The sequence below is a fragment of the Petaurus breviceps genome, unplaced genomic scaffold (genome assembly GCF_028583685.1).
Source record: "Petaurus breviceps papuanus isolate PSGF00001 unplaced genomic scaffold, PetGlider_PUasm1.0 187, whole genome shotgun sequence".
In the NCBI taxonomy this organism is placed as follows: domain Eukaryota; kingdom Metazoa; phylum Chordata; class Mammalia; order Diprotodontia; family Petauridae; genus Petaurus; species Petaurus breviceps.
Genome location: NW_027185799.1, coordinates 27,915,179 through 27,942,189, shown reverse-complemented (window position 1 = coordinate 27,942,189; position 27,011 = coordinate 27,915,179). Strand labels below are relative to the sequence as shown.

At 36.4% G+C, this 27,011-nt stretch overlaps 1 protein-coding gene across 2 annotated transcripts in view; it reads right to left on the bottom strand.

Moving 5' to 3' along the window:
* Positions 1-6,475: 6,475 nt before the first annotated feature.
* The window catches only part of GLIS3 (GLIS family zinc finger 3), a 606,152-nt gene continuing 585,616 nt past the window's right edge, over positions 6,476-27,011 (bottom strand). For both annotated transcript variants that reach the window (XM_069090791.1, XM_069090792.1), the window contains 2 exons: positions 11,601-11,783; positions 6,476-11,363 (listed from right to left, as the gene is read on the bottom strand). In XM_069090791.1, coding sequence (XP_068946892.1) covers positions 11,227-11,363; positions 11,601-11,783 — 320 coding nt within the window. In that variant the 3' untranslated portion in view covers positions 6,476-11,226. The remainder of the gene's footprint in view (positions 11,364-11,600; positions 11,784-27,011) is intronic.

Below are 27,011 nucleotides of genomic sequence, written 5' to 3'. Positions count from 1 at the left end.
CCACACCCCCCCCCACCCACACCCCCACCCCCCCCCACTCTCCCCCCCCCCCCCCCCCCCCCCCCCCCAGCCAATCAAGCAACAGGATTGCCCAGAACAGTACTGCTCTACCACACAGGGATGTCACCTGGCCCTCTATATCCCCCACCCCTAATGTCAGTTTAATCAGCTTTGCTATGAAAAGGACACTTCACATTGGCCCAGCTTTTATAAGTTTCCTAGAGGCAGTTTCAGGAAGGTGAGGGAGAAACCAGTGTCCTTGTCAAGATTATTGACAATAGCTTTAGCCTTCTTGCTCCACAGAGCAACAGTCCTTCTTCCTTGATTGTGGTGAAGAGCATTAATTTAATGTCATTTGGCCATCTGCTATACTCTTTTTACCTTCAATGAGTCCAGGTAAATGATATGACAGATCAGCTAACCTAGACATATAAGTAGACCTCTGTGTCCATTACATTTTGGATCAAACTATACATAAAGATAAATCATCACAAGTAATGAGATCCTCAAGGTTTTCTGACTTAGTTCTTTATTTCCAATTTGGCTAATTTAAGTATTTTTATATTTTATAGCTACTTATTAATTTTGAATTTTCAATTTCAATGGCTATTGAATTTTGTAATTGGTTATTATGTAATTGGCTATTATGGTTTCTATTAATTCCCTTTATTTCTTTATTTTTTTGTGAATTTATAATTTAATTTTCTTCTTTCTTCTTTTGAATGTCTGGTTAATGGTTATCAGTTTTGTAAATCTTTTAAAAAAGTTGTTGGTTTTATTTATCAGTTTTACAATAGATTTAGCATTTTTTGGAATTATTTTTGAATAAATTTTATTTCTCCCCAATTATACATAAAAGCAAATTTTAACTTTTTTTTTAGATCTTGAGTTCCATATTCTCTTCCTCACTCCATGAGACGATAAGCAATTTGACACAGGCTGTACATTTGCAGTCATGCAAAACATATTTCCATATTAGTCATTTTCTGAAAGATAAGGCATAACATAAAAACATAAAAAATAAAGAAAGTAAAAAATAGTATACTTCAATCTGCACCCAGACTCCATGAGTTCTTTCTCTGGAGGTGGATAGTATTTTAAATCATGAGTCTTTTGGAATTGTCTTAGATCATTGTACTGGTGAGAACAGCTAAGTCATTCACAGTTGATCATCGTACAATATTGCTATTATTGTGTATAAAGTTCTCCTGGTTCTGCTTGCTTCTCTTTACACTAGTTTGTGTAAGTCTTTCCAAGTTTTTTCTGAAGTCATACTGCTTGTCATTTCTTAGAGCAAAATAGTATTGCATTACTATCATATATCACAACTTGTTCAGCCATTTCCCAATTGATGGGCATCCTGTCAATTTCCAGTTCTTTGCCACCACACACACACATACTCACACACACACACATACCTGCTATAAATATTTTTGCACAAATAATGTTATTTGGTCATTCTTTTCCTCATTTTTTTTATCTCTTTGGGATATAGACCTAGTAGCAGTATTACTTGGTCAAAGGGCATGCACAGTTTTATAGCCCTTTGGACATAGTTCTGAATTGCTCTCCAGAATGGTTGGATCAGTTCACAATCCCACCAACAGTGTATTAGTGTCCCAATTTTCCAATACCTCCTCCAATATCTATTATTTTTCTTTTCTGTCAGATTAACCATTCTGATAGGTCTGAGGTGGTAACCCAAAGTTGTTTTAATTTGATAATTAAATAATCAACTGTAATTTAGAGCATCTACCCTATGACTATAAAAATTTTTTATTTCTTTTTCTGAAAACTGCCCATTCATATCCTTTTGATCATTTATCAGTTGAGGAATTATTTGTATTCTTATAAATTTAATTCAGTTCTCTATATATCTGAGAAATAAGACTTTTATCAGAGAAACTTACTGTAAAACATTTCCCCAGTTTTCTACTTTCCCCATAATCTCAGCTATATCAGTTTTTGTTGTGCAAAATCTTTTTAATTTAATATAATCAGAATTATCCATTTTACATCTTATAATATTCTCTATCTCTTGTTTGGTCATAAATTCTTCCCTTATCCATATATCTTATAGATAAACTATTCCATGCTCCCCTAATTTGCTTCAATAAGCAAAAAAGTGTCAACCTTTATTTCTAAATCATGTATGCATTTTGACCTTGTCTTGGTATATGATGTTGGTATATACCTAGTCTCTGCCATACTGTTTTACAGTATTCCCAGCATCTTTTTTTCAAATAGTGAGTTCTTGTCCTTGTTGGAATACTTTAAGTCAAATATTCTTCTCATTTTTTTTTTTTGGAATCAGATGAATCTCTTATATTGAAAGAACAACTTTTTATAGATAGTCTCTAGTATTCAGGATATACCATTTTTGGTTGTAGTTTTGTGTTCCTTTGATCTCCTGATTACATTATTTTAGTCTCTTTCCAGTTTTTCATGAATTTGGGGATAATCCTTGGTTATTAATTTAAGTTTCTTAATAGCTGAAAGTGCTTGAATAATTTGATGTTTGCTGTTGAAATTGTGAAATTTAACCACTACATTCCTCAGAGTTTTAAGTATAAGGGTTTTCTCTGATGGATTCTCTTGTTCAGTACTTTGTGTGCACTGGATAGTTTACTTTTATTATTTTCTGTAATCTTGCATTCATGCTTCTCATATATCATATTTACCATGTAGACTTATGGTCCTTAAATTACCACTGTCTTTGAGAACAATTACTTTGAATTATATAGAATTTGTGTACTCTTCTTTAATTGTTGCCTTTTGCTTTTCTTCCACTATATTTTATTCTACTCTTGCATTTTTGTGTTCCAAATATATCATTTTCTTTCAGGTCTGCTCCTTCTTTGGAGGGAGTTTCTATCATGTTTCCTACTTTTCCCTATTCTGATGTTTGTCTTTTTAAATTTTGAATTGACAGCACTACTTTCTAATTGAATTTTCTGTTACCTTTTTTTAAGTTTGTTCAAAAATAATTTTGGAGTTTCTTATTGTTATTCCATGATCTCCGGGGAGTCCACAGCATTATTTTTTCATCAGGGGATTTTGGTCCATTTTTCTTCATATTATAATACTTTTCCTTTTTTATCTTTTCCTCTGTCACCTCTCTGAGGTTTAATATGTATTTGTCTACATATGTTTAATGTGTTTCTCAGGTGTAACACATAGTTGGGTTTTGTTCCTTCCTTACTTTATCTACCATCTTTCATTTTCTTCGGCAATTTAGTCCACTTATATATAGGATTATAATAATTATATTTGTATGTTCTTCCATTAAACTTATATATTTCTCCCCTCTTTTTAAAATCAATATTCTGTAAATTGTGTTTATAATATTCTGATCAAAATTTCTTCCCATTGATTTCAATTTCATTTCTGTTACTCCTTTGCAATTTCAATTTTTTGTTATTCTCTCTCACATACACATATGTGCATATATGTATATATTTTATATATTGCTGGACTGGACCTAGCCCAGGCTATGAATCTCAGGCACCTCATCTCTAGAACCAGAGCTTGAGATCCTAGATTCTTGGATCAGAGACTCAGATTCCAGACTTGCCATCAGGACTTCACTTATGAGCAGGACTTCTTCCCGAGACTAAATCTTCCTTCTCCCCTAGTGTATAAAAGAGAACTGATAATTCCCTCTGTTACCTGCAGAACACTTTAGGATAGGATTAACATTCAGAAGTACTATATCCTGATTCTATTTCTAGCAAACACCAACTTCTTTCCCTTGTAATCCAAATGTTATTACCAACCACCTAAATGAACATCATTTCACTTCTCCTGTTGCCCCCCTATAACTCTTTCATCTCTATCCATCTTAGACTTAACCCTCTGAAATCCCAGTACACCTCTGCCCCCCGCCAAATTCAATGCACCCCTTTGAGAGAGCCATTTTATAGATAATACTTCACTTATTTCCTCCTATATATGCTATTTCTGAAATTTATGGAGACCTCTTCTCCCCAAGAAGACATTGAATCCCTTGTTGTGGTTAAGGACACTGGTACAACTGGGTAGACTCCAGGTAATCGCTCAAAAGAAATTACGGAGCAGATTTTGGATAGGTTGATCAACTTTGCCTTTGGACATTGAGGATCTAAAATCAACTAATACTCTGTCAGGGAATTCTTTGGACATGAGAACTTCCTTGCCCATTGCATTTAACCTCACTGTTGGTAGCTTTTTGTCTGCTTTTATCTTTGTTTTGATCCCATTGGGAATTATTTTTATCTGCAAATATAAAAAATGATTTTTATTAAAGGAATTGGTTGTTGGAATGCTTAGGCTCTGAGTGATGCATTTTACCAGATGCAGAATTCCAGGGATAAACTGGTCATCTCTAGTACTGGAATCATCTTCTTTCATGCATACTGGATCAGAAGGAGGAATAGGAATGTGCTCTTTTAGGCTCTCACCTCTGTTCTAGCTTCATTTTCTCTATTCTCAATCTTGACTTTCTACTTAGCCATTCCATCTATATACTGTCCTCTGTACTTGAATCCCTGACCCCCTTGGACTATTGTCATTCATACCTTGCCAAACCACTAACTAAAAAATGTCCCAATTCCTCCTTTTGTTTCCTCTAGAAATGGGGACTATAGTTTTGGACCATGGCATGTTAATGTTACACTTTTCCATGTATTAGTTTCAATGAACTGTGTTTTAATTCTTTGACTTTTTTTTTAATAAGTAACCACTCACCATTGGGGAGAAACAATATACTAGAAAGTGTATGTGTTGTTATATCAATTATTTTTAAAATGGGGAAAAAGTTGATTCCATAAGATATAAACCTAAAATGTTTGAATGATGTGTTGATTATAAGGTTAATTTTACTTCTTTTTTGGGGGGCGGCAGTTCAGAGAAAGTAATTGATGCACTACTAAGGTGTGGATGAGTTGAATCTGGGTCAGTAGAAGGAATAGCCACATTGATGCTGTCCCTGCATTGAAATAATACTGAAATAAAGACTGTTCAGTGTAATGGGAATGTAAATTTGTAAGATCTTCCCTGCTCTTAGGCTAAAGTGCACCTGGAGCCTGGGGTGGGAGGCTTGTTTTTCAGTAGATACTTCTTGATTGGCCAGTGAGTCAATAAGGTTGTTACATTCTGTGAGCCAGGAGAAGGCTATATAAGCCCTGATGTGTAGCTTTGTTTTGGGGCTCACTTTGAGAAGTGTTTTGTGATTTGATCAGATGAAACTCTGGAAAGCCGTTGTCCAGAGGGCCCCCCCCAGCTTTGAAACCCAGATGTTGTTTGGTATGGATGTAATGGTTGGACAGTTTGGAAATCTGTCTAATTGATCTGTTTTTGTCTTGATAATTCTGTCTGTATACTTTGAAGTTTGGGGTGCTGACCTTTTTCCCCTGAACTAGGTGAATGATACATATCTGACTGATTAAAGTAAGCTTGTTAACCCATTTTGAGTTGCTTTCCTTTATCAAAGCAGATCCAAGAACCTGTGTTGGCAGCAAACCCTGAGGATTCTGGGGTGCTTGCTGCTACATTTAGTAAGCTGAACTAGGAGCTCTATTCATAAATCAATTATAGCCATAGTCTCTGTTAGCCATCTTAAATAGTTTTATACTCTACCATACTCTAAAAAATGATGCCCCAGAAGCTAGAACATGGGCAGTTTTCTAAGAGTGCTTTCTATGATAATGGTCAGCATTTATGCTGGATTCCCCTCATTTATTTGTATTGTTTTCGAAAATATTTCTGTTTGATTAAAAAAAATGTTTCTGACATCCTTACTTGAAGAGTAGTTTGGGAGAGAGCTAACCAGCAGTTCTGCAAGATGTCACATTGTAGACTGGAAAAAATCAGACCACTTCTAATGGGGATATTCAGGACACAGTAGCAATCCAACACTTCTGTCTTGCTAAGCAATGCCCCAGGGTGAAAGTAAATGAAAAGGTCCATAGCTTCAGTCAGGAGCACACAGAAATCTTTTCACCTTGAATGTCAAGCTTTCTGGACTTTTTCAAAGCATGATATCAGTATATAAAATCATGTCTGAGAGACCTTTAAGCCTTAAGGCCCTGCACACATTTAACTACTTTGGGAAGCGGATTAATAGAATAACCAATAAAACATGTATACGAGCTTTAATTAAGTCTGACAAAACCAAACTTCATGTTTTATTTATGGGCAGTCCCAACATGTAAAAGATTTAGAGAGACACACGTTTTTACTGTCATTTCTTCCTCTCATATCTATAATTGAATCCAGGCTTCGACCTTGGCCTAAAGCAACATGGTATTTAAAAACTGCCCTTGGAGGTACTCCTCCCCTCCCCCCACTTATCTGCTTCTAATTATACTAGCCAGCTCTAATATGCCAGAGCCTAATGGCAAAAAAAACAAACAAACAGAAAACCTAAAACAAAACAATAGCTGAGCCAGTTGTGCTAGCAAGGACACCCCAAAGGACAATTTCCACCATGCTGGGGTTGTTATACATTTCCAGTTTTATTTTGTACCAAGTGCACAAACCCTTCATTTTACCTTTGACATAAAAAAGGACTTCATGTAACAAGACAAAATAACTTATGATTATATGAAACATAACTGTGACAAATCACAAAACTATACATATTAATAGAAAAAAGTACCTAATTCTTTAAAAGATTTATGACAATAGGCACCAGATGTGGCACTAGAATTGAATCAGCCTGATATACAGTATGATATATGCAGTTCATATCTATATGTGAGCATATGTAACTATGTACAAGAGTCTGTATGAGTTATGGAAAACAGATTTCCACTTCTTTTCTTCCAAAGTGCTTTGTGTAAGCAACATTACACAGGATGCTTTGCTGTCTGTACAAAATAAATCTTTTCTTTTCTTTTGCACATACTATTATTTTCCAATGTGTGTCTCTCTGCTATAGTTGTTCATAGAAAAAAAAATAACTACACAAATTCCATACCAATAATCAAAAGTGCCATTTAAAAGAAATGCTGCAAATAGACAACATAGTTGAAAGAGGGAGAAAAAAATCCTAAATGATGCATAAAGTCATTATTTCCAAACCTTCAAGGCAATCAAGATAAAATAATGGTCTTGGGCAGATGAGGGCAATATTTCCCCCCTTGAGAAACTGGTCTTATGACGAAGCTCGTTTGATTTTCTCATAATTAGCCATCCCTAACCCCAAAAGTGGGATCACCATTGTACTCCAGTAGAGAGGTCCTTTTCCAACCATAGTTACCTCTGTGATCCTTGACAAAGAAGGTAAAGGGAGGTAAATAAAGGGCTGTTGAAGATTTAGATCATAGTGGATCTGAATCTAAACTATAACAACCTTTTGGATATAATCCCTTTTGAGAAGTAAGACAATGCAGCAAACAAAATGTCTTCAGGCATGTTGCTTTAATACCATCAGATAACTGGCATTGAACTATGTGTATGTGTGTTTTCACAAGCACCTCTTTTAAAAAAGAGAGAGAAAAGACAAAAAAAAAACTGGAATAGACAATCCCCATTCAGATATTTCAGAAAAGTTACATAACAAGCTAAAAATGGATAGAGAACAATTTCCAGAAGTAGGCTTACAATAGTACCAGAATAATAATGAAAGCACATACACAAAATTCCTGCAGGTACTTAAGTACATCTAAAACAGGACTGAGACTTGGATCCCTGGTGAGGGAGGACAAGGAGAGTTGTATATCGGTGAGATTTTGGCACTTCACTCTTCTCTTCCCATTTATCAAATGATATATTGTGGGGGTGAAGCAAGAACAGAGACAGTGAAAGAAGGAGGTTTTACAGGTTGGGCTTGCCATCTGTGGTATTGTGGAAAGAACCCTAGCCCAGGAGTAAGAAGACCTCAGTTCAAGTCTTGACTTTGCCACTAATTACTTATGTGACCTCAGGCAAGTCACTTTATGTTTCTGGGCCTCAGTGTGTTCATCTGCAAATGAACTAGATGCCTTAAAAATCTTTTCTGAAAGACAGTCTTCTAAGATTCTATGAATATAACAATAGTACTAGCATTATAAAGCACTTTAAGGTTTGTAAAGACTACAACATTATCTCATTCTCTCTTCACGACAGCCCTGGCAGGGAGGTTGCTATTTTTAATGTCCATTTTCTGCATAAAGAAACTGAGGCAGAGCTTAAATGTTTTGCCTACTGTTACACAGCTAGCAAATGTTTAAAACCAGATTTGAACTCATGTCTTCCTGACTCCAGGTCAAGCACTCTAACCATGGAATCACCTGATTTCATTGCCTGTGGCCCCTCCTGCAGTACCTATATGATGACGCATGCCATAAATGCAATAGAAGTAGGGAGAGGTGGGCGATGGTATAAGCTATTACTGCTTACAGAGCCTCTCTATGCACTTCTACTCCAAGTAGGTGCCAGTGATGGGCATGACCATGCCTAAGGAAGAGCTAGAAATGACACCTGTGGTCAGAGAACCAAGTATGTCTTCATAAGGTGGCCAACTATTAGTGAGTATGGGATGCCATCTTTTAGAAAAGATCGCTGATAATCAGCCTTGAATTTTTCTACTTCACCCTAGCCCCCTTTCTATGTTAGGATTAATATCATAGTCACATGATGTGACAGTGAGATTAATTGGTAATATCACCAATCTTTGAACTGTTTCACCCAACACAGTCCTTTTCCTCCTTTCTCTATATGAATAAATTGTATGTACTTTGAGTAAGTCATACATGCTTCAGAGTTCAGAATTAATTGATTATCTCTGAAGAGTCTAAAGCAGTTTTCTTTTTTTTTAGCCTGAGTTTGACAGAGGATCAAATATCAGGATGATTTAAACTAAAGAGTTTTCACCATACAAGTGTACAAAATGTCTTGGTACATTTGTTTTGTTTTTGTCTTTGAATTCTCAGTACCTGACCTAGTACCTGGAACCTATAGTAAGTTCTTAATAAATGCTTGCTGACTTATTGATTTATAGGCTCCTGAATGTGCAATTTAAGTTTTTGTTTTTAAATTATATTTTAAATGTACTGGACTAACTTTATGTAAAACAAAATTATTGCTCCCCAATTAAGGACTTTTAAGTTTGAATCTTTATTTACTGGTTTTTCTTATAGTAGGACCAATTTGTGTACAGAGAAGTTAACCTATTTTCACCTGGGTCCATAGTGTGGAACAGTGGTATCAAACTCAAATTGAAACAGGCCACTAAACCATGAATGAGGATCCCTACAGGTCACATATTGACTTAGAAAACAACAGAGTAAAATCTATATTATATTATAATTTTTTTTCATTTTATTAAATATTTCCCAGTTAGAATTTAATCTGGTTCAGGTCCACTTGGGGGTATTGCTGCAATGGAGCTTGTGGGCTATGTGTTTGACACCCCTATTATAGACTGACACATGTGTTCTTCTCTCAACTCATCATTGGGCTTAATATTGGGACTGAACTTCAGAATCCTGTGGGAAAAGATTTACTACTGAAGTTCAGGAGTCTCTCAGCAGTATTTGTCATTACCCATGATTTTAGGCATAACATCAAATTTCTTTATTGTCCTATTAATAACTTTGCTAATGAGGTTATTTCCTTTCTGCTATCATAAATTAAAAAAAGAAAGGTAGCTTTGATTTTTAAATATAATGGTATCAAAATGTCCTTTAGTGTATTTTGAACATTTTGATAGTCTTATGCCCCAGAATTTGTTATTTTTAAAAAGATATAATAGTGGCTTTCCAACTAGTCTTGAAATTTATGTCTAAGGTAGGGTAAAATTTAAATTCTGGGCTTCCAAGCTAGCATTTCAGAAATGGTGGCTTCCCATGTCTCTCCCATCCCCTAATCTGTATTCCATGTCTCAAACTTCCTCTGTTTTCACTTTCAACTGGTTTCTCACCAGTTCTCTCCAAAGCTAGTAAATGGGTATTAGAGATAAAGTGGCCTGGGCCTAAGCTGGGGTTGTGCAGGAGGAGACAGGCAGGGAAGAGATGGTAAGAAGGGGAAAAGGAAAAGCAAAGAGAACAGTACCAGGCTAGAAGAGGAGGGAGGACAGTATTTACAGAGTAGCTGTTCACCTCAGTCCCCAATTTGGTTCCTCCTATACAGATGCCACATCTGAAACCTTCCTCCCAGCTCCCCTAAACTCTGCCTCATCTAGCTAAAGGCCTGCTAATGTCTCTCTCACTTGGCCAGCGGACCAAAATAGGATTTAAGTTATCAGTTTGTAGCCCTTCTCTTGGCACAAGCTCCTTGAAGTAGGAGGCCCAAATCTTACTGAATTAAATCATCTCTAAGACCTTGCATTTAGTACTGGAGGAGCACAGCTATTCTAATTCAGTCACTCATCTTCTGCAAACCACAAAACTGAAAGATCAAAGTATTCCCAAGTATTGCTGGGTCTGTGTGGGCAGGATTTTAAAGGATGGGGAAATAAAAGTAGGAGTGCTTTATTTATTTGGCCTTGCCAGAAACAGGCCACAGGAAAGTTGTTGGGTTTTTTGTTTGTTTTTTATTCTTTTAAGTGACAAAAAGGTACCCTAATTCTTACAAGTGGAAGAATTGACTGGGATAAAAGTAAATTGTCTTTCAAGTCACTGTACTTGGCAGATTCTTTTTATTCACTGCATAAAATAATGTAATTAGAGAAATATCAAAAAGCGATCTACTGGTAAGCCTGTGGGTATAAAATGGGAGAGTTGAATCAAGTTTGCTGAAGATTCTGGGGCCAGGGGGCATCCCTGGAGGGCCTTTGGGAGGTGGTGCCACCAAAGGCATCTGTCAGAAGCTCTTACTTTTTTTTCCCTTTTATGTTTGGCTTTGCTTAGCTGCAGAAGCACCACAGAGCCATGTGCCTGGCATAGTTCTGTACCTTCAGAGGCCTGTACTGTGCCTCAATGTCCTTGTGTGAAAAGAGGATCATCACCAAACCAAGCCTGCATTCTTTTCTTTCATGATTTCAGTGGTTCCCTGTGAAAAGTCTCCCAACAACAACTACTTTCTCATTTAGTCTTTGAATTCCCTTTGAAAAGATAGTTGGGGTTGTCATGTGACTCATCAAACAGAAGGAGAAAGGCTTCTGAAGGCTTGGTGAGGGCTCACATCTCCCATTCCTCTTCTGCAAGGATCCTTCTGTGCTCCTGGGCTTTGTAAACCTGGGCACTTAGGGTCCTGACTGGGATGAAGGTGAACTGGATTTAAAGCAGAGGGTTTGGGGATGAGCATTAGATGCTTGGGTGGCTTTTAGCCTTCAGTATAGACAGAAGAGAGCTGACTGGGACAGCGATCCACAGCGCTGATCTGAAGAAAGGTGGCATCTTCAGGTCCATTTCGTAGAGAGTCTCCAAAAATGCCAGTGGGACCTGATGGTAGATCATACACTGGAAGAGAGAAGAGGAAGCCATTGGTGATGAGGGGTTGCTTCACAATGGGGGCTGCTCAGCCAACAATACCCCTAAGCAACATTAGCATGCAGGATAAATTTAAAGGTGGATGGAAGAGAAGTGAGGAGTTCCTGGTAAAATACAAATAATGGGAAAATAAATGGTACAAATAAAGGGAAATTCCCTCTTCTGATATTTTGCCCATGGTTTCTAAGCCAGCAATGTTAAACAGACCTGTAATGCCAGAATGAGCTGAAAAAGCTCTGTGGAAAACGTCGAACCCTGCCTGGCCCATGGATGCAGGGACAAGGCAGTCTTCAAAGGAAGGCACCATATTGCAGGAGTTGCCATGGGCCATGTTTCTCTGAGGATCACTGTAATGGGGGGGACAAAATGTCTGTAGCTGCCCATAGAACCCTGAAAAAAAAAGAAAAAAACCTTGAGTTTCCTGCAAAGCATAAAGGGGGCAACAAAACATTAGAAATAGTGCCCCAAAGACCCCTGAAGAATCACTTAATACTTGAAAGAAGGCTCTCTTTTAAAACTAGTCATTTCAGTTATTTACTACAATATGGGTGCAATGTTGTATAGTGGAAAGACTAGATTTGAATCTCAACTCTTCTATTTCCTCTGTGTATGACTTCATACAAGTCACTTTCTTTGGGCTCCAGTTTCCCCATTTATAAAGGGAAGAAATTTCTTCTCCTCTCAATATCCTGCTTCTCTTCTAAATTTTAGTTGTATTGATTTTGTTTGTGCAAAAACTTTTGAATTTTATGTAATCAACATTTTCCATTTTACCTCCTTTGTACCTCTTTAATTCTTATTTGATCATAAACTCTTCCACATCTATAAGTCTGACAGGTAATTTCTTCTATGCTCCTCTAATTTTATTTATGATTTTATCCTTTATGCCTGAATTGCATATCCATTTGGAGATTACCTTTGCATATGTCATAAAATGTTGTTTATATCTAGTTTCTGCTAGATTACTTTCCAATGATCCAAACAGTTTTTGTTGAATAGTGAGTTCTTACCTCAACAACTGGGATTTTGGGGTTGACCAAACACTAGGCTATTGTGCTTATTTGCTTTTATATACTGTGTATCTCACTAATTTCACTGATCAATCTGTTTCTTACCCAGGAGCAAAATGTTTTGATGATTATGCCTTTGTAGTATAGTTTGCTCTTAAGCTCCCTTCCTTCTTGCCTTTTATCCTATTAATTCTCTTTATATTCTTGATCTTTTGTTCCTATTCTTTCTAGATCTGTAAAGTTATGTTTGGGTAGTCTGGCAATAAGTAATTTAATTTAGATAATATATTTTTTGTTATATTGGCTTAGCCTACCCATGAATAATTAATAATTTTCCAGTTATTTAGATTAGTATTAGTGTAAAGAGTATTTTATTAATGTGTTCATATAGTTGCTGTGTGTTTCTTGGCACAGGTAAATTCCCAAGTACTTTATTTTGTCTGTAGTTTTTTAAATGGAATTTCTTTTTCTATCTCTTCCTGCTGGATTTTGTTGTTAATATATAGAAATATAGATGATTTGTGGGTTTTTTTTCTATTCTATCCTTCACCTTTGCTGAGGTTGTTTTAATTAGTTTTTTTAGTTGACTTTGTTGAGTTCTCTAAGTAAACCATCTTGACATTTATTTATAAAAATATCATTTATAAAAAGTGATAACTTTATTTCCTCTTTGTTCATGCTTATTCCTTTTCCTTATTGCAATTTCTGTATCAAATGATATAGGAATTTGGTAGTATTCCTTTACTTATTTTTTTTTCAAACAGTTGATTATTGTAACTAATTGTTCTTTAAATGTTTGGTAGAATAAACTCTAAATCCATCTGGTCCTGGGAATTTTTTCTTTGGGAATTCATTTATGGTTTGCTCAATTTATTTTTCTAAGATAGAGTTATTTAAGTATTTTGTTTCCTGTTCTGTTCATCTGAACAATCTGGATATTTGTAAACATTCATTCATTTCACTTAGTGTCAATTTTATTGTCATATAGTTGGGCAAAATAGTACATAGTAATTGCTGTATTTCTTCTTCATTGGTCATGAATTCACCCTTTTCATTTTTAATAATGGAAATTGTTTTTCTTTTTAAATCAAGTTAGCTGGTGGCTTATCTATTTTCTGTTTTCTGTTTTTAAACAGATCATAGTTTTATTTATTAATTCAATTTTCTCTTTCCATTTCATTAATCTCTTCTTTGATTTTCAGGATTTCTATGTTGATACTTAATTGGGGGGATTTAATTTGTTGTTATTTTAGCTAAATGTCCACTTCATCATTCTGTTCTTTTCTCTTTTATTGATGAAAATATTTAGAGATAAAATTTCTCCTAAGTACTGCTTTGGCTGCATCCCCAAATTGTTGATATGCTGTCTTATTATTGTTGTCATTTCAATGAAATTATTAAATATTTCTATAAATTATTTTTGACCCATGCATTCTTTAGGATTAAGTTATTTCATTTCTAATGAATTTTTAACTGCTTTAAAGGCCTTTTATTTAATATAATTGCTACTGCATTGTGATTGGTCAATAGAAAATGCATTTAGTATTTCTGTTTCTCTGTATTTGTTTGTGAGGTTTTATGCCTTAATACATGGTCATTTTTTGTGAAGTTGTCATGCATCCATAGCTGAAATATATTTTCCAGATACCCATCACATCTAACTTGCTGGAATTCTACTCATGTCTTTTTTGTTTAGATTTTTTTAGGTTTTGGAGGGGTAAATTGAGGTTCCCCACTATTATTGTTGTATTATTATTTATTTCTCCCTATAACTCATTTATCTTTTCCTTGAAGAATTTAGATGCTTATGTCATCTGGTGCAAATATGTTTAGTATTCATTCTTTCCATGGTACCCTGTAATAAAATGTAGTTTCCCTATTTATCTATTTTAATTACATTTATTTCTGATGTTGTTTTCTCTTAGATCATGATGATTACGCTCTTTTTTTCAACTTCTGAGGAAACACAATGAATTTTACTCCAGACTTTTCTTTTAACTCTATTTTTTGGTTTTGTGTGTTTTTTTTAAAGATATTGTTGCATTTTGCATTTGAATCCATCTTATTTGTCAATTTTGTTTTATGGATGAGTTCAACCCATTCACAGTCCCGATAGCTAATTGCGTATTTCTCTCCTTATCTCTTATTCTTTTCCTGCTCTTTTTTCCTACCCCATCTTTAAGAGTTTGTTTTGCTTCTGAATAGTCCCTCTCTTAATCTACCTTTCCTTTTATTCTTCTGTTTATTTCTCTGCTGACTGAAAAGTATTTCCATACCCAATTCTATATGTGTATGTGTATATTCCTTCCTTTGACCAGAAAAAAATGAACTTAAGATTCAAGTATCACTCCTTCCTTGTGTAGATTTGAGTTGGAAAAAAAATAAACCTCACAATGTGGGAAAGGCATAGGTAGATAACAGCTCATTAGAGAAAAGACCAAGGGGTTTTAGTGGATTTCAAGCTCAATATGAGTGGGGTGTGACAGCCAAGAAACCTGGAGACATACTAGGTTTCACTAAGAGAAGCATATTGGCCAGAAATAAGAATGTGGTAGTCTCTTTGTACTTTTCCCTGGTCAGTACACATCTTGGAATACTATGTTCAGTTCTGCATATCACATTTTGGGAAGGACATTAACAACCTGTTCAGAAGAAAATAAGCAGGATGATGAAGGAACTCTAGGTCATTCCTTGTGAGAATTGATTGAAAGGAATAGGGATGGTTAGCTTCAAGAAAAGGCTTGAGAAGCTGATAGCTATTCCCAATATTCTGACCTTGTGACCTTTTTAGATCCTGACTCTCTTATCAGGTATTTACTCATAGCTCTTTCTCATCTGCAACCTTGACAAACAGGATCTAAGTCTATATTCAAGTAAATGATAAAAATCTAATCAGACTCACCATCTTCTGGAAATTGTTGATTCTTTGACAAAACCACTCTCATATTGGATTATTCATTGCTATAGACCAAAACTTTGCACCTTAGTAAATGGTTTCATGATCTGCCGTGGCTAAAAAACCAAATCACCTAATGACTTTTATTTAGCTTGACCACTACTTGGAAAGTAGAGTCAATCACTCACTGGGCTCTGACACAAAGTCTCTCTGTGTTGATATAATCTGTCAGAACTCTACTGACTTCAAAGACCTAGGATCATTTTGACAGCCCTACATAGCATCAGAGAAAGATTTCACTGGAGGGCTTAGTTGAAAAATATCTCATATTTTAGCAGGTATTTTTGCTTCCAAAAAGTGATAGGGATGAAAAACCATGAAAATAAATAACTTTAATAGGTCACAGGGCTGCCACTTCAAGTGAAATTGGTGCGCTAATCACCATAGCAAGTAGTGAAATTTTCATTATACTGGTCCATTCCAAAGGTATGCTGAGGGCAATCAGTAGCTAATACCTACTTGAATCCCATGATTTTCCATACATATGGCTAGAGCTTATGAATTCCTGGGATTGGAAGAGATTTTAGAAATCATATTATTATTCAAGTCTATGTAGTTGCCTTGTCCAAGCCAACAGGAGAGCTCTTGCTTCAATTCAAAAGGAGCCAAGGTCAGTCATCCATAGTCTTGGTGGAAGCGGGATTAGTAGAAGGGACAGAATGATTTTTTTAAATTGTTATCTGAGAAATAAAAATAATAAGCTTAAAAGTTAAACCAGTGACCTTCCTCCCTCTTTCCCAATTCATTAGGTTAGTCTATTATTGTCCAAAAAGTTCAGAGAGTACTTTTTAAAAATCACCATCTTGATTTCAGTATTTATTAGAAATGCTAGTGAAGTCCTTTTTTTAAACTTAAAATTAAATAAAGGCCTGACTGCAAAGAACTGTAGAATGATATGTGACATATTTAAAAAGGAGGGAAAAGGTCAGCTTAAGGTAATAAAGCCTTAAAATAAAGCCCTTTAAAGCCTAGTCAGAAAAAGACAATGATATAGAGACTCAGAGTCAGAGAACCAGGTTTGAACGCAGGCCCTGTTATGTATTTATGTGGCATAGCAGAAAAAGCATCAGACATATATAGGGAGCTAGAATGCTAGCTCTGGCTTTATGTTTTTGAGGCTCCATTCGATCATTGGTAAAATTACAGATTTGAGCTAGATTTTCTTCAAAGTATTTTTTAACCTCCAAATACTATATAGCGAAGCACAGGGATAAAATACAAGACCTGAAAGTGTCCACAAGACTCCTCAATATGTCCTGGGCCAGAATAAATATAAATGTGAAATATTTGAAAAAATAAACAAAAAATATCATAAAATATAGATAATGTTAATGTGTGGTTTTCTAAGTCAATATGCACCTACAGTGATCCTTGCATTTTCTTCCTCTTTGTCCAATGTTGCATCCTTCAGTAGATTGTAAATTTTCAGCTGAGTGGAAGTTCCTTGAAGGCAGGAACTATTTTATTTTGATCTTCATGTCACCATATTCTAGCACACTGTCTGGTAGTCTGTCAATAAGTATTAAGCACCTACTGTGTTCCAGGCAATGTGCTAAGCCATAGGGATACAGAGAAAGGCAAAAGGCAGCCCGTGCCTTCAAGGAGCTCACAATCGAATGAGGGAGAGAACATAAAAACAAGCTCTAAACAAAGGAAATAATCAGAGGAGAGAAGGCACTGGAATTGGGTGAGATTCTGTAGAAGGCAGGACATTGGCTGGGACTTGAAGGAAGCCAGGAGGCAGAAATGAGGAGGGAGAACATTCTAGGGATGTTCAGAGAAAATAACCAGAGCTAAGAGACGGAAGTGTTTCATTGGAGGAAAAGCAAGGAAACTGGTGTTACTGGGTCATAGAACATGTGCGGGAAGGTAGGTGAGATGGCGAGGTGAGTATACAGTAGTACTTTTTGTGTTTAATACTTACATATTTAATAAATACTTGTAGAATTGGAACTGAAGTGAATGGAGAAAAAAGTGAACAGATACTGAAAGCTGTTAAGTGAACTGGAATGACATATCATATCATATGGTTAAGATCTCAGCTTCTGGAAACTTTTTGTGAAAATCAAATGAGATAACATATGTAAAGTGCTTTGCAGATATTAAAGAGCTATATAGACACTCATTATTATTTATTATTAGCAGTAGCTGGTCAATTGCAACATCCCAAGGAATTAACCATTATGGAGTTGTGGAATCTTGAGGAATATAAATGAACTTCATTTAAAATGATGTTTTGAGACACATGTACAAAGAAGAAATTATCTTCACTAGATTGCATTCAAGTTGTGAAGAAGAAATCAATTGGTTGTTACCTACAAAAATAACAGGTATTATCTGTGTTATTCTAGTGCTAATTTGAGTGAAACTGTCCTGGGGAAGCTGGTATAAGCCATACACTGTGCCCAGTCACTCTGGTGAGCACAGGCATGGCTGGCACTGTTTTTCTTACCAGTGGTGCTAAACCATCTAGGCCTAGAGAGTGGAATAAGTAAATGTTAGTGGTTAGAGGCAGAGCTGGCAAAGTCATTCCTTCTTAGTGGCATGGCTGTTTTCTTGCCAAGTAGAAGAAAGGATGTGTACTTCTGAGCTTTATGATTCTAATTATTTTTCCTCAGAGACTATAATTTTGTGGGCTCCTTGAGGAAGTATAGCATTTGGGGCCATGCCACAGATACACAAACTGAAAAGCAAAATTTGGTGCTTATTAAGTGAATGCACATGCAACCTGGTGACAAAATGGGAAAGCAGAAAACCCAAACTCTAAACAAACTTCAGCTCTGGAAGCTGAGTGGGACCACCCCCTTTGTCAGTTTTCACTCATCCTACTCCAACAATGAGAAGAAACATTCCCAGCATATCCTTCCAGGGCTTCCATAACTTGACAACTCGGCAATGACTAGAAATCTAATCAACTAACTTAGGCTCAAGAGTTTTCCCTTTTACTCTAACATTTTCTATGTACCCACTATGTGCAAGGAACTGTGTCAGGCAGTGGGGTTATGAAGACAAAAATTCAGTAGACCCTGTGCTCAAGGAACTTACATTTTATTAGATGATGCAATGTGCATTGGGAAGGCAGATAACTAAAATAAGGTAATTTGAATAGGGGAAAGAACATTAGCAACTGGGTTGAAGTTTTCATAGTGGAGGAAGTGGGCATAGTCTTGAAGGAAGATAAAGATCCAGAGAAGTGGATAAGAAGAAAAAATGAATTCTACACATTGGGAAAGGTGTCAATATATTGACCTAGATTTTGGCAAGCACTCTGATAAAGTATATCATGCATATTATTCTTGTGGAAAAGATAGACACAGACCAGATGGTAAGAGATTTGGAGAAATTTGGAATTATTTGAATGGCTGGACTCAAAGAGTAATTGTTATTCAATGTCAACTTGTCTCTAGGGGAATGCCCTAGGGATCTGTACTTGACCCTAAGCTGTATTACATGCTCATCAAATCTTCTGAGGACAGAAAGCTGGGAGGGACAGTTAAAAACATCAGATGGTAGAGACAGGATTCAAAAAAGATCTTGATAATGGGATGAATTTATAGAGGTGAACAATAGGAATAAAGATAAAATTTCCAAAAAACTAAAATCCTCAAGTTAGAAAATGAGGAACATGGGGCTAGATGGTAGATGTTTGAAAAAAGACCTGGGGTTCTTAGTAGAATGCAAGCTCCATATGAGAAAGTAATATGGTGTAGCAATCAAAACAGTAATATAATCTTGGGCTCCATTAAGAGAAGCATGGTTTCCAGCAATAATAAGGTGTTAGTTAGTCCTTCTGTATTCCGTCCTGCTCAGATGTCTAATGTATTTTTCTAATGGTCTAGAATATTTTAAATTTTCATTTTTTGCTTGAAGATAGTTATTACATTCCATCCTCTTTCCCTTGATCTTCCCTCCCCTCCCCTCCCTTCCAATAACAACAACTCATCTTTCCTTCTGTTGAAATGTACTTCAGTCCCCTCTACTCACCTTTTCATGAAGTAGTTTTGAGTTTACCTACCATTTTGAAGGATCTTTCCTATACACACTCCAACTTGTCAATTCTCCTTAAAATTTAGCATTCAGAACTGAATACAATTCTACAGTCATGTTCTGATCTGGGAAAAATCTAATTGTACATTTACCTCCCTCATTTTGGACTCTAAGGTGCTTTGAGTACAATCTAAAATTGTATTTGCAGTTTCAAAGGGGAAAACATAGACACAACACAGAACTCACTACTATCTTCTTTCTTCTCTCTTCAGGAGTCATAAACTTTCAAATAAGAACATCATTAAACCAAACCTCTGATTTTACAGAATAGGAAGGATACTGAGGCTGGAAAGGCCACAGTGATTGAAAGTCTGCTTTTCAAACTCAGATCACCTTTTTACCAATTTCAGTATTTTTTATAACATTATGCCATGTCTTCCCCTATAGTAGAGTATTTTTTTAGTACTAGACACCTTATTTTAGGAAGGATTTTTGCTTCGTTGGAGGTCCAGAGGAAGTCAACTAGATTGTGGGCCTTGAGTCCATGTCACATCAGGATCAGAAAACAAGATCACATATTTAGAATTGGAAGGGACTTGATAAGTTACTGAATCTAACTCTCCTTTTTTCAGATGAGGAATTGAAGGCACATGGAGTTTAAGGAGCTATTCAGTGTCCCATAGCTAGTAAGTGTCTGAGATGGGACTAGAACCCAGGTCTTCACCCAAAGTTCAGAGAAACAGAACTGCTTCTCAAAGGGGTGCTATTTATCTTGGAAAAGAGAAGACCATAGAAGGAGGAACAGAATAGGTATCTTCAAGTATCTGGATGCTGTGTTTTACTGAACAGGCAGAACCAGGACCAATTGTGGAAAATGCAAAGAAGTAAGTTTAGGCTGGATGTTAAGGGAAATTTCCTAACAATTAGAGCTATTCATGAGTAGAATAGGCCGTCCTTGGAGGAGGTTGGTTACCCCAATCCCTTGGAGGTTGTCAGGTGAGACCAGATGGCAATTCACTGGCACATACTACAGTGGCAATTCATTTCCTTGTTTGGTTTGGTTTAGATGATGGTTTAAAATTCTGTGATTTTGCAGAGGCAGTTCCAGAAGGTGCAGCCGGCAGACACAGAAGCAGACCCAGAAGGCAGCGGCTGCACAGAGGCAGGCCGGGAGGAGGCTTCATCAACTTGGGGGGCAAGTTGGATTTGTTCCAGGAATGCAAGCATGGCTTAATATTAGGAAAACCATCAGTATAATTGATCATATCAACAATAAAACTAGCAGAAACCACATGATTATCTCAATAGATGCAGAAAAGACTTTTGACAAAATACAACATCCATTCCTATTAAAAAACACTAGAAAGTATGGGAATAAATGGAGCCTTCCTTAAATTAATAGATAGCATCTATTTAAAACCATCAGCAAATATTATATATAATGGGGATAAGCTAGAAGCATTTCCCATAAGATCAGGGGTGAAACAAGGGTGTCCACTATCACCCCTCTTATTCAATCTGGTACTAGAAATGCTAGCAGTAGCAATTAGAGAAGAAAAAGAAATCAAAGGAATTAAATTAGGCAAAGAAGAGACCAAGCTATTACTCTTTGCAGATGATATGATGATATACTTAGAGAATCCTAGAGAATCAAGTAAAAAACTACTTGAGACAATAAATAAATTTGGCAAAGTTGCAGGATATAAAATAAACCCACATAAATCCTCAGCATTCCTCTATATTTCCAATGAAATTCAACAGCAAGAGACAGAAAGAGAGATCCCATTTAAAGTTAACTGTAGACATTATAAAATATTTGGGAATCTATCTGCCAAAACAAATCCAGGACCTATATGATCACAAGTACAAAATACTTTTCACACAAATTAAGTCAGATCTAACTAATTGGAAAAATATCAGTTGCTCATGGCTGGGTTGAGCTAATATAATAAAAATGACAATTTTTATCTAAACTAAATTATATATTTAGTGCAATACCAATCAATTTACCAAAAAAAAAACTATAGAGCTAGAAAAAAAAAGTAACAAAATTCATTTGGAAGAATAAACAGTGCAGAATATCAAGGGAATTAATGAAAAGAAATGCTAGGGAAGGTGGACTAGCTATACCAGATTTCAATCTGTATTATAAAGCAGCAGTCATCAAAACTACTTGGTACTGGCTGAGGAATAGAGCAGTAGATCAATGGAATAGATTAGGCACATGAGATTCATCAGTCAATGACTATAGTAATCTACTGTTTGATAAACCCAAAGACCCCAGTTTTTGTGATAAGAACTCACTATTCGACAAAAACTGCTGGGAAAACTGGAATATAGTATGGCAGAAACTGGGCATAGACCATTACCTAACACCATATACCAAAATCAAGTCTAAATGGGTGCATGATCTAGGTATAAATGTTGATACTATAAGCAATCCTGGAAAACAAGGAATAGTTTACCTGTCAGATTTGTGTAGAGGGAAATACTTTATGACTAAACAAGAATTAGAGAGCATTATGAAATGCAAAATGGATAATTTGTTTACATTAAATTGAAAAGCTTCTGTACAAACAAAGCCAATGTAACCAAGATTAAGAGGGAGGTGGGAAATTGGGAAAAAAATTTTACAACCTATGTTTCTGATAAAGGACTCATTTCTAAAATATACAGAGAATTGATCCAAATATATAAGAATATAAGTCATTCCCCAATTGATAAATGGTCAAAAGATATGAACAGTTTTCAGAGAAAAAAATTAAAGATATCTATAAGCACACGAAGAAATGCTCTAAATTACTATTGATTAGAGAAATGCAAATCAAAACAACTCTGAGGTACCACATCTCACCTGTCAGATTGGCTAAGATGACAAAACAGGAAAATGACAAATGCTGGAGAGGATATGGAAAAATTGGAACACTAATGTATTGCTGGTGGTGTTGTGAACTGATCCAACCATTCTGGAAAGCAATCTGGAATTATACCCAAAGGTCTATAAATAATTTCATACCCTTTGACCAGACCCATATGTACAAAAATATTTATAGCAGCTCTTTTTGTGGTAGCAAAGAATTGGAAATTAAGGGGGTGCCCATCAATTGGGGAATGACTGAACAAGTTGTGGCATATGCATGTTATGATGTTATGGAATACCATTGTGCAATAAGAAATGAGGAGCAGATGGACTTCATATTTACCTAGAGAGGCTTATATGAACTGATGCTGAGTGAGAAGAGTAGAGCCAAGAGGAATTTGTACACAATTACACAATTACAGACACAATGTATACATGAGGACCAACTTTGATAAACTGGACTCTTCTCAGCAATCCAGAGACATAAGTCAAACCCAAAAGACTCATGATGTAGAGAGAGGTTTACATCCAGAGAAAGAACCGCGATTGAATCCAGATTGTAGCAAACTACCTGCCCTTTTTCGTTCTCTTGTTTGGTTTTGTTTCCTCTTTCCCATTCTTCATTCCATCTGTTACAATCCTTCTTTATAACCTGACTAATGCCTAATGTGAAAGTATTTGCATAAACTATACTTGATTGTATGCTGCCATGGGGGGAGGGAGGGCGCGGAAGAGAAAATTTGAAACTCAAGGAATTGTGGTAATGAATCTTGTAAACTAGAAGTAAACAAATTAATAAAGACCAAAAAAATAAAATTCTGTGATTTTTGTGACAGTTCTATTAAGATGGAAAGGGATGGGTGAAGGAAGGGATAATGATTACTGACAACAGAAAGAATATAGGTCTGATCAAATCTTTTGTTTCTATTTTTCTGTACAAAAGGAAAACCTTTGGCCTGGGATGAACCAAACCAAAGTGGCTAATAGGGAGTCTGTACTCAAGAAAAGTAAAGAAACGGTAAGAGAACAGGGGGTATTTTCTTAATGAGTTCAAGTTACTGGACCTATGAAACTTCCTGCTAAGGCACTGGAAAAAAACGGGCAGATCTAATTACTGAATTATTGTCAATGGTTTTTGAAAGATCACAGGGAAGGGAGGGGTGTTACAGGACTAGAGAACTGCAGATATTGTCTTAATTTTCACAAAAGAGAAGAGAACAGAACCTGAAAACTAATGGTTAATTCCTTGGTCTTAATTCCTGGCAAAACACTGCATTGTATTATTAATGGAATGTTTATTAAGACCAGAAGTGGTGATCTCAAAGTCAGCATGGTGTTAGTAAGAACAGGTCACGTGAGACTAACCTCATTTCATTTTTGACAGGTTAGCTGGACTGGTAGATCAGGAGAATGGTTTTAGATAAATATTTAGCTAGATTTCCAGTAGATCATTTCCCTAAAGTCTCTCATGTCGTTCTTGTTAAAAGGTTGTGAGCTAGACAATAATACAGATAAAGTGGATCTGAATGACTAAACCTGCAGAATAGTTATGAATAAATAGGTCAGCTTCAACTTTAAAAGAGTCTTATTTATCAATGACATCAATGTAGGTAGATAGCATACCTAACATGTTGGATGCCAGACACAGAATCCCAAAGAGTCTTGATAAGTCACAATATTGGGCCTAATCTAATAAAATTACATTTTCAAGGAATAAATGTAAAGTTTTCTACTTGGGTTCAAAAAATCAACCTCACAAATACAAGATGGGAAAAACATGGTTAGAAGGGAATTGCCATGAAAATGAGTTCTTGGTGTTTCAAACATCTGGAATTTCATGACATCTTGTGCCTGGTGTGATGTGGTTCCTAGACAAACTAGTGAGATCATAGAAAGGCACAAGGTCCAGAAAGAGGCAATCTTCCATTCATATGATGCATTTCTTGGTCACTATTATGTATATTGCATTTAGTACTGGGCACCACAGTTTAGGAATAATGTCAATAACCTAGAACACATCCAGAGGAGAGTGACTAGGATGCCATAGGCTTTGTGATTATCCTACATGAGGATCCATTGAAAGAACTGAGGAAGTATGGGAAAAAGAAGACTCAGTTGAGACATTATAGTTATCTTTAAATATCTGAAGGGCTAGTATATTTATGAAAGTCTAGATTTGCTTGATGCCAGTGGAGAGAATTAGGAAGTTAAAGAAATATAGGTTTAGGCTATATATGACAAATCATCTAACAATTAGAAATATGCAAAAGTGACATGGGCTGCCCCCTCACTGATGATTTTTAGGCAGTCTTGATGTTATTTCCTGGTATTCCAACTTCAAATTCAGTTGGATTATATCAAAATCAGTATTCAGATTCAGAGTTGGTCCAAGAATCATGTCCATTTTTCCCTGATAAACCCTGACCTATGACAATTCTTGAAAATCAGCTGACACACAGGACAGGCTAGTCAGCCTAACTAAAGTAGCAAGGAACCATGTGCCAGGTAAGGCAAACCACCACCACTGCCTTAACCTGAACATACCCTACACTTCCCAGAGATTCTGAACTCAAATCCCAGTTAAAATGCTGCCTTTTAAGGAAGACATTCTCAATCCCTTAATTCTAGTGCCTTCCCTCTATATCTTCTTTGGATTCTGTATGTGGATTGCTTATACATAGCTGTCTCCCCATTAGATTGTGATCTCCTTGTGGGCAGGAACTGTCTTTTGCCTTTCTTTGTATTTGCAGCACTTAGCACAGTGCCTGTCACATAGAAGGTAGTTAATAAATGCTTATAGACCAATCATCATCTTCCCCTAGATTCTGATGGAGAGAGCCCTGGACATGGCAATGCTTCCAGCCCAGTGTTGATACTGCCTGGCAATCATTCCTGCAGGTGCTAAAAGCCATAGGTACTGATTTCCTCTCTCAAAAAAATTCTTGCAGGGGTGACTAGGTGACTCAGCAAGTAAGAGCGCCGGCTCCAGTGTCGGGATGACCTGGGGTTCAAATCCGGGCTCATATACTTAGCACCACACCCAGAAATAACTGGCCATGTAACCTTGAGCAAGTTACTTAACCCTGATTGCTTTAAAAAAAATTCTTGCCACTTAAGTTTTTGGCACTGTCAAATGGTTCAGCATCAGAGACTGAAATAATTTTATTAATGGAAATGACATTAGAGAAGAGTCATTACCATTGCTTTATCACTGAAACTTTCCATATGTGCTCTCTCTCCCATTAGACTATGAGCTCTTTTAGAGCAGGGGCTGTCTTACTTTTCTCTTTGTATCTACCATGCTTAGCACATAGTAATCAATAGTCAATAAACTTTTGTTAAGTGCCTACTTTTATGTGTCAGGCACTAGGCTAACTGCTGAGGATACAAATACGGAAAAAGAAAAACTTTGCCCTCAAGAACTTACAATCTAATGGGGAAAGACAAAATACAAAAAAAGGGGGGGCGGGGTTGATATCAAATGCAGGAGCAGATGAAATCCCAAGGAAATGCAGTCAGGTGAGAAAAGAGGAGATGTCTGAGTTGTATCTCCAATCAGAGGGCAGAGGGCAGTGATGAGGTGGAGAACAAAGGCTTGAGGAGACCTTAGAGATTAATGAAGCTATCCCAAGGTAGGGCAGCCAGGTGATAACTGAAGAATGCTAAGTGCCTCATAGTGCTTCATTCCTTTTTTCCAATTTATTTAAGTATCAAACAACATTATTTCATTGCCACAGAAAGTGAAGAATGTTATGCTTGGGCTTCTTGGGGTAAAAAGAAATAAACTAGTATGTGCCACCTTTAATGAAGACCTTTGTTATATTCTGTCATTAGTTACTTCACAGGGAACATTATCCCCCACGGCCTCTTCCCTTACCATAATAGGCTCATAGAACTAAGGTAGGAAGGAAATGGCCCTCTGAAGATCAAAGATTCTCTATTCACTATTTCTCACTTTTTTTTTGCCCACCCATATTCTCCATCCTCAGGGATGTTGTGTGTTTGTCCTTCATTTTCAAAGAGGACCATGGTGTAAGAATCTACTTGCATGTAGTAGAATCTTTGAATAACAGAAGGTTACAATTTAGAAGAAACCTTTAGAGGTCATCTAGCCCAACCCCCTCAAGTTACAGATAAGGAAACTGAGACCCATAGTAGTGATGTAACTTGTTCATTGTCACACAAGTAGTGCTACGGGCAGAGGCTAGATCTGAACCCTTTTCTTTCAGATCTGGTGCTCTACCCACATGGGTTAGGGGTAAGTTCTTAACCAAGGGACAGGGAACAGGATTTAAAAATATTTTTTAGAATTGCTTATGTACAAAAAACTAATTTAATTGAAATACAATTATGTATATATGTATATGTATTTCTCTTTGTTGTTCAATGCATTTATGTCCCCAGTGCCTGTTAAGTAGTGAGCATTTAATAAATGATTTTTCATTAACTAATTCAATAGAAAAATGTGACTGGTGTAGAAAATGAAAGTTTTCCTGGTTTAAAAGTATGTTTAAAGGGAGCTCCCTTCTCTGGATGGCAGCATCATTGGGGTCCTCATTTGAGGTAGGGATTCCTGTCTCCTAGAAGCAGTGACAATACCTCTTGTCTGCATCTATAAATGTGGAAATTGTGAGAAAGGCTCACTGGCTGGTTGGAAAGCAAATCCCTTCCCCCCCCCCCCCCCCCCCCCCCCCCCACCCCCACCCCCAACACCACCAACCTCCTAATTAATGTCATATACTTTTACATAATCATCCACAGATATATACGTCAAATTATTACTTATACACACATCTCAGTCAATT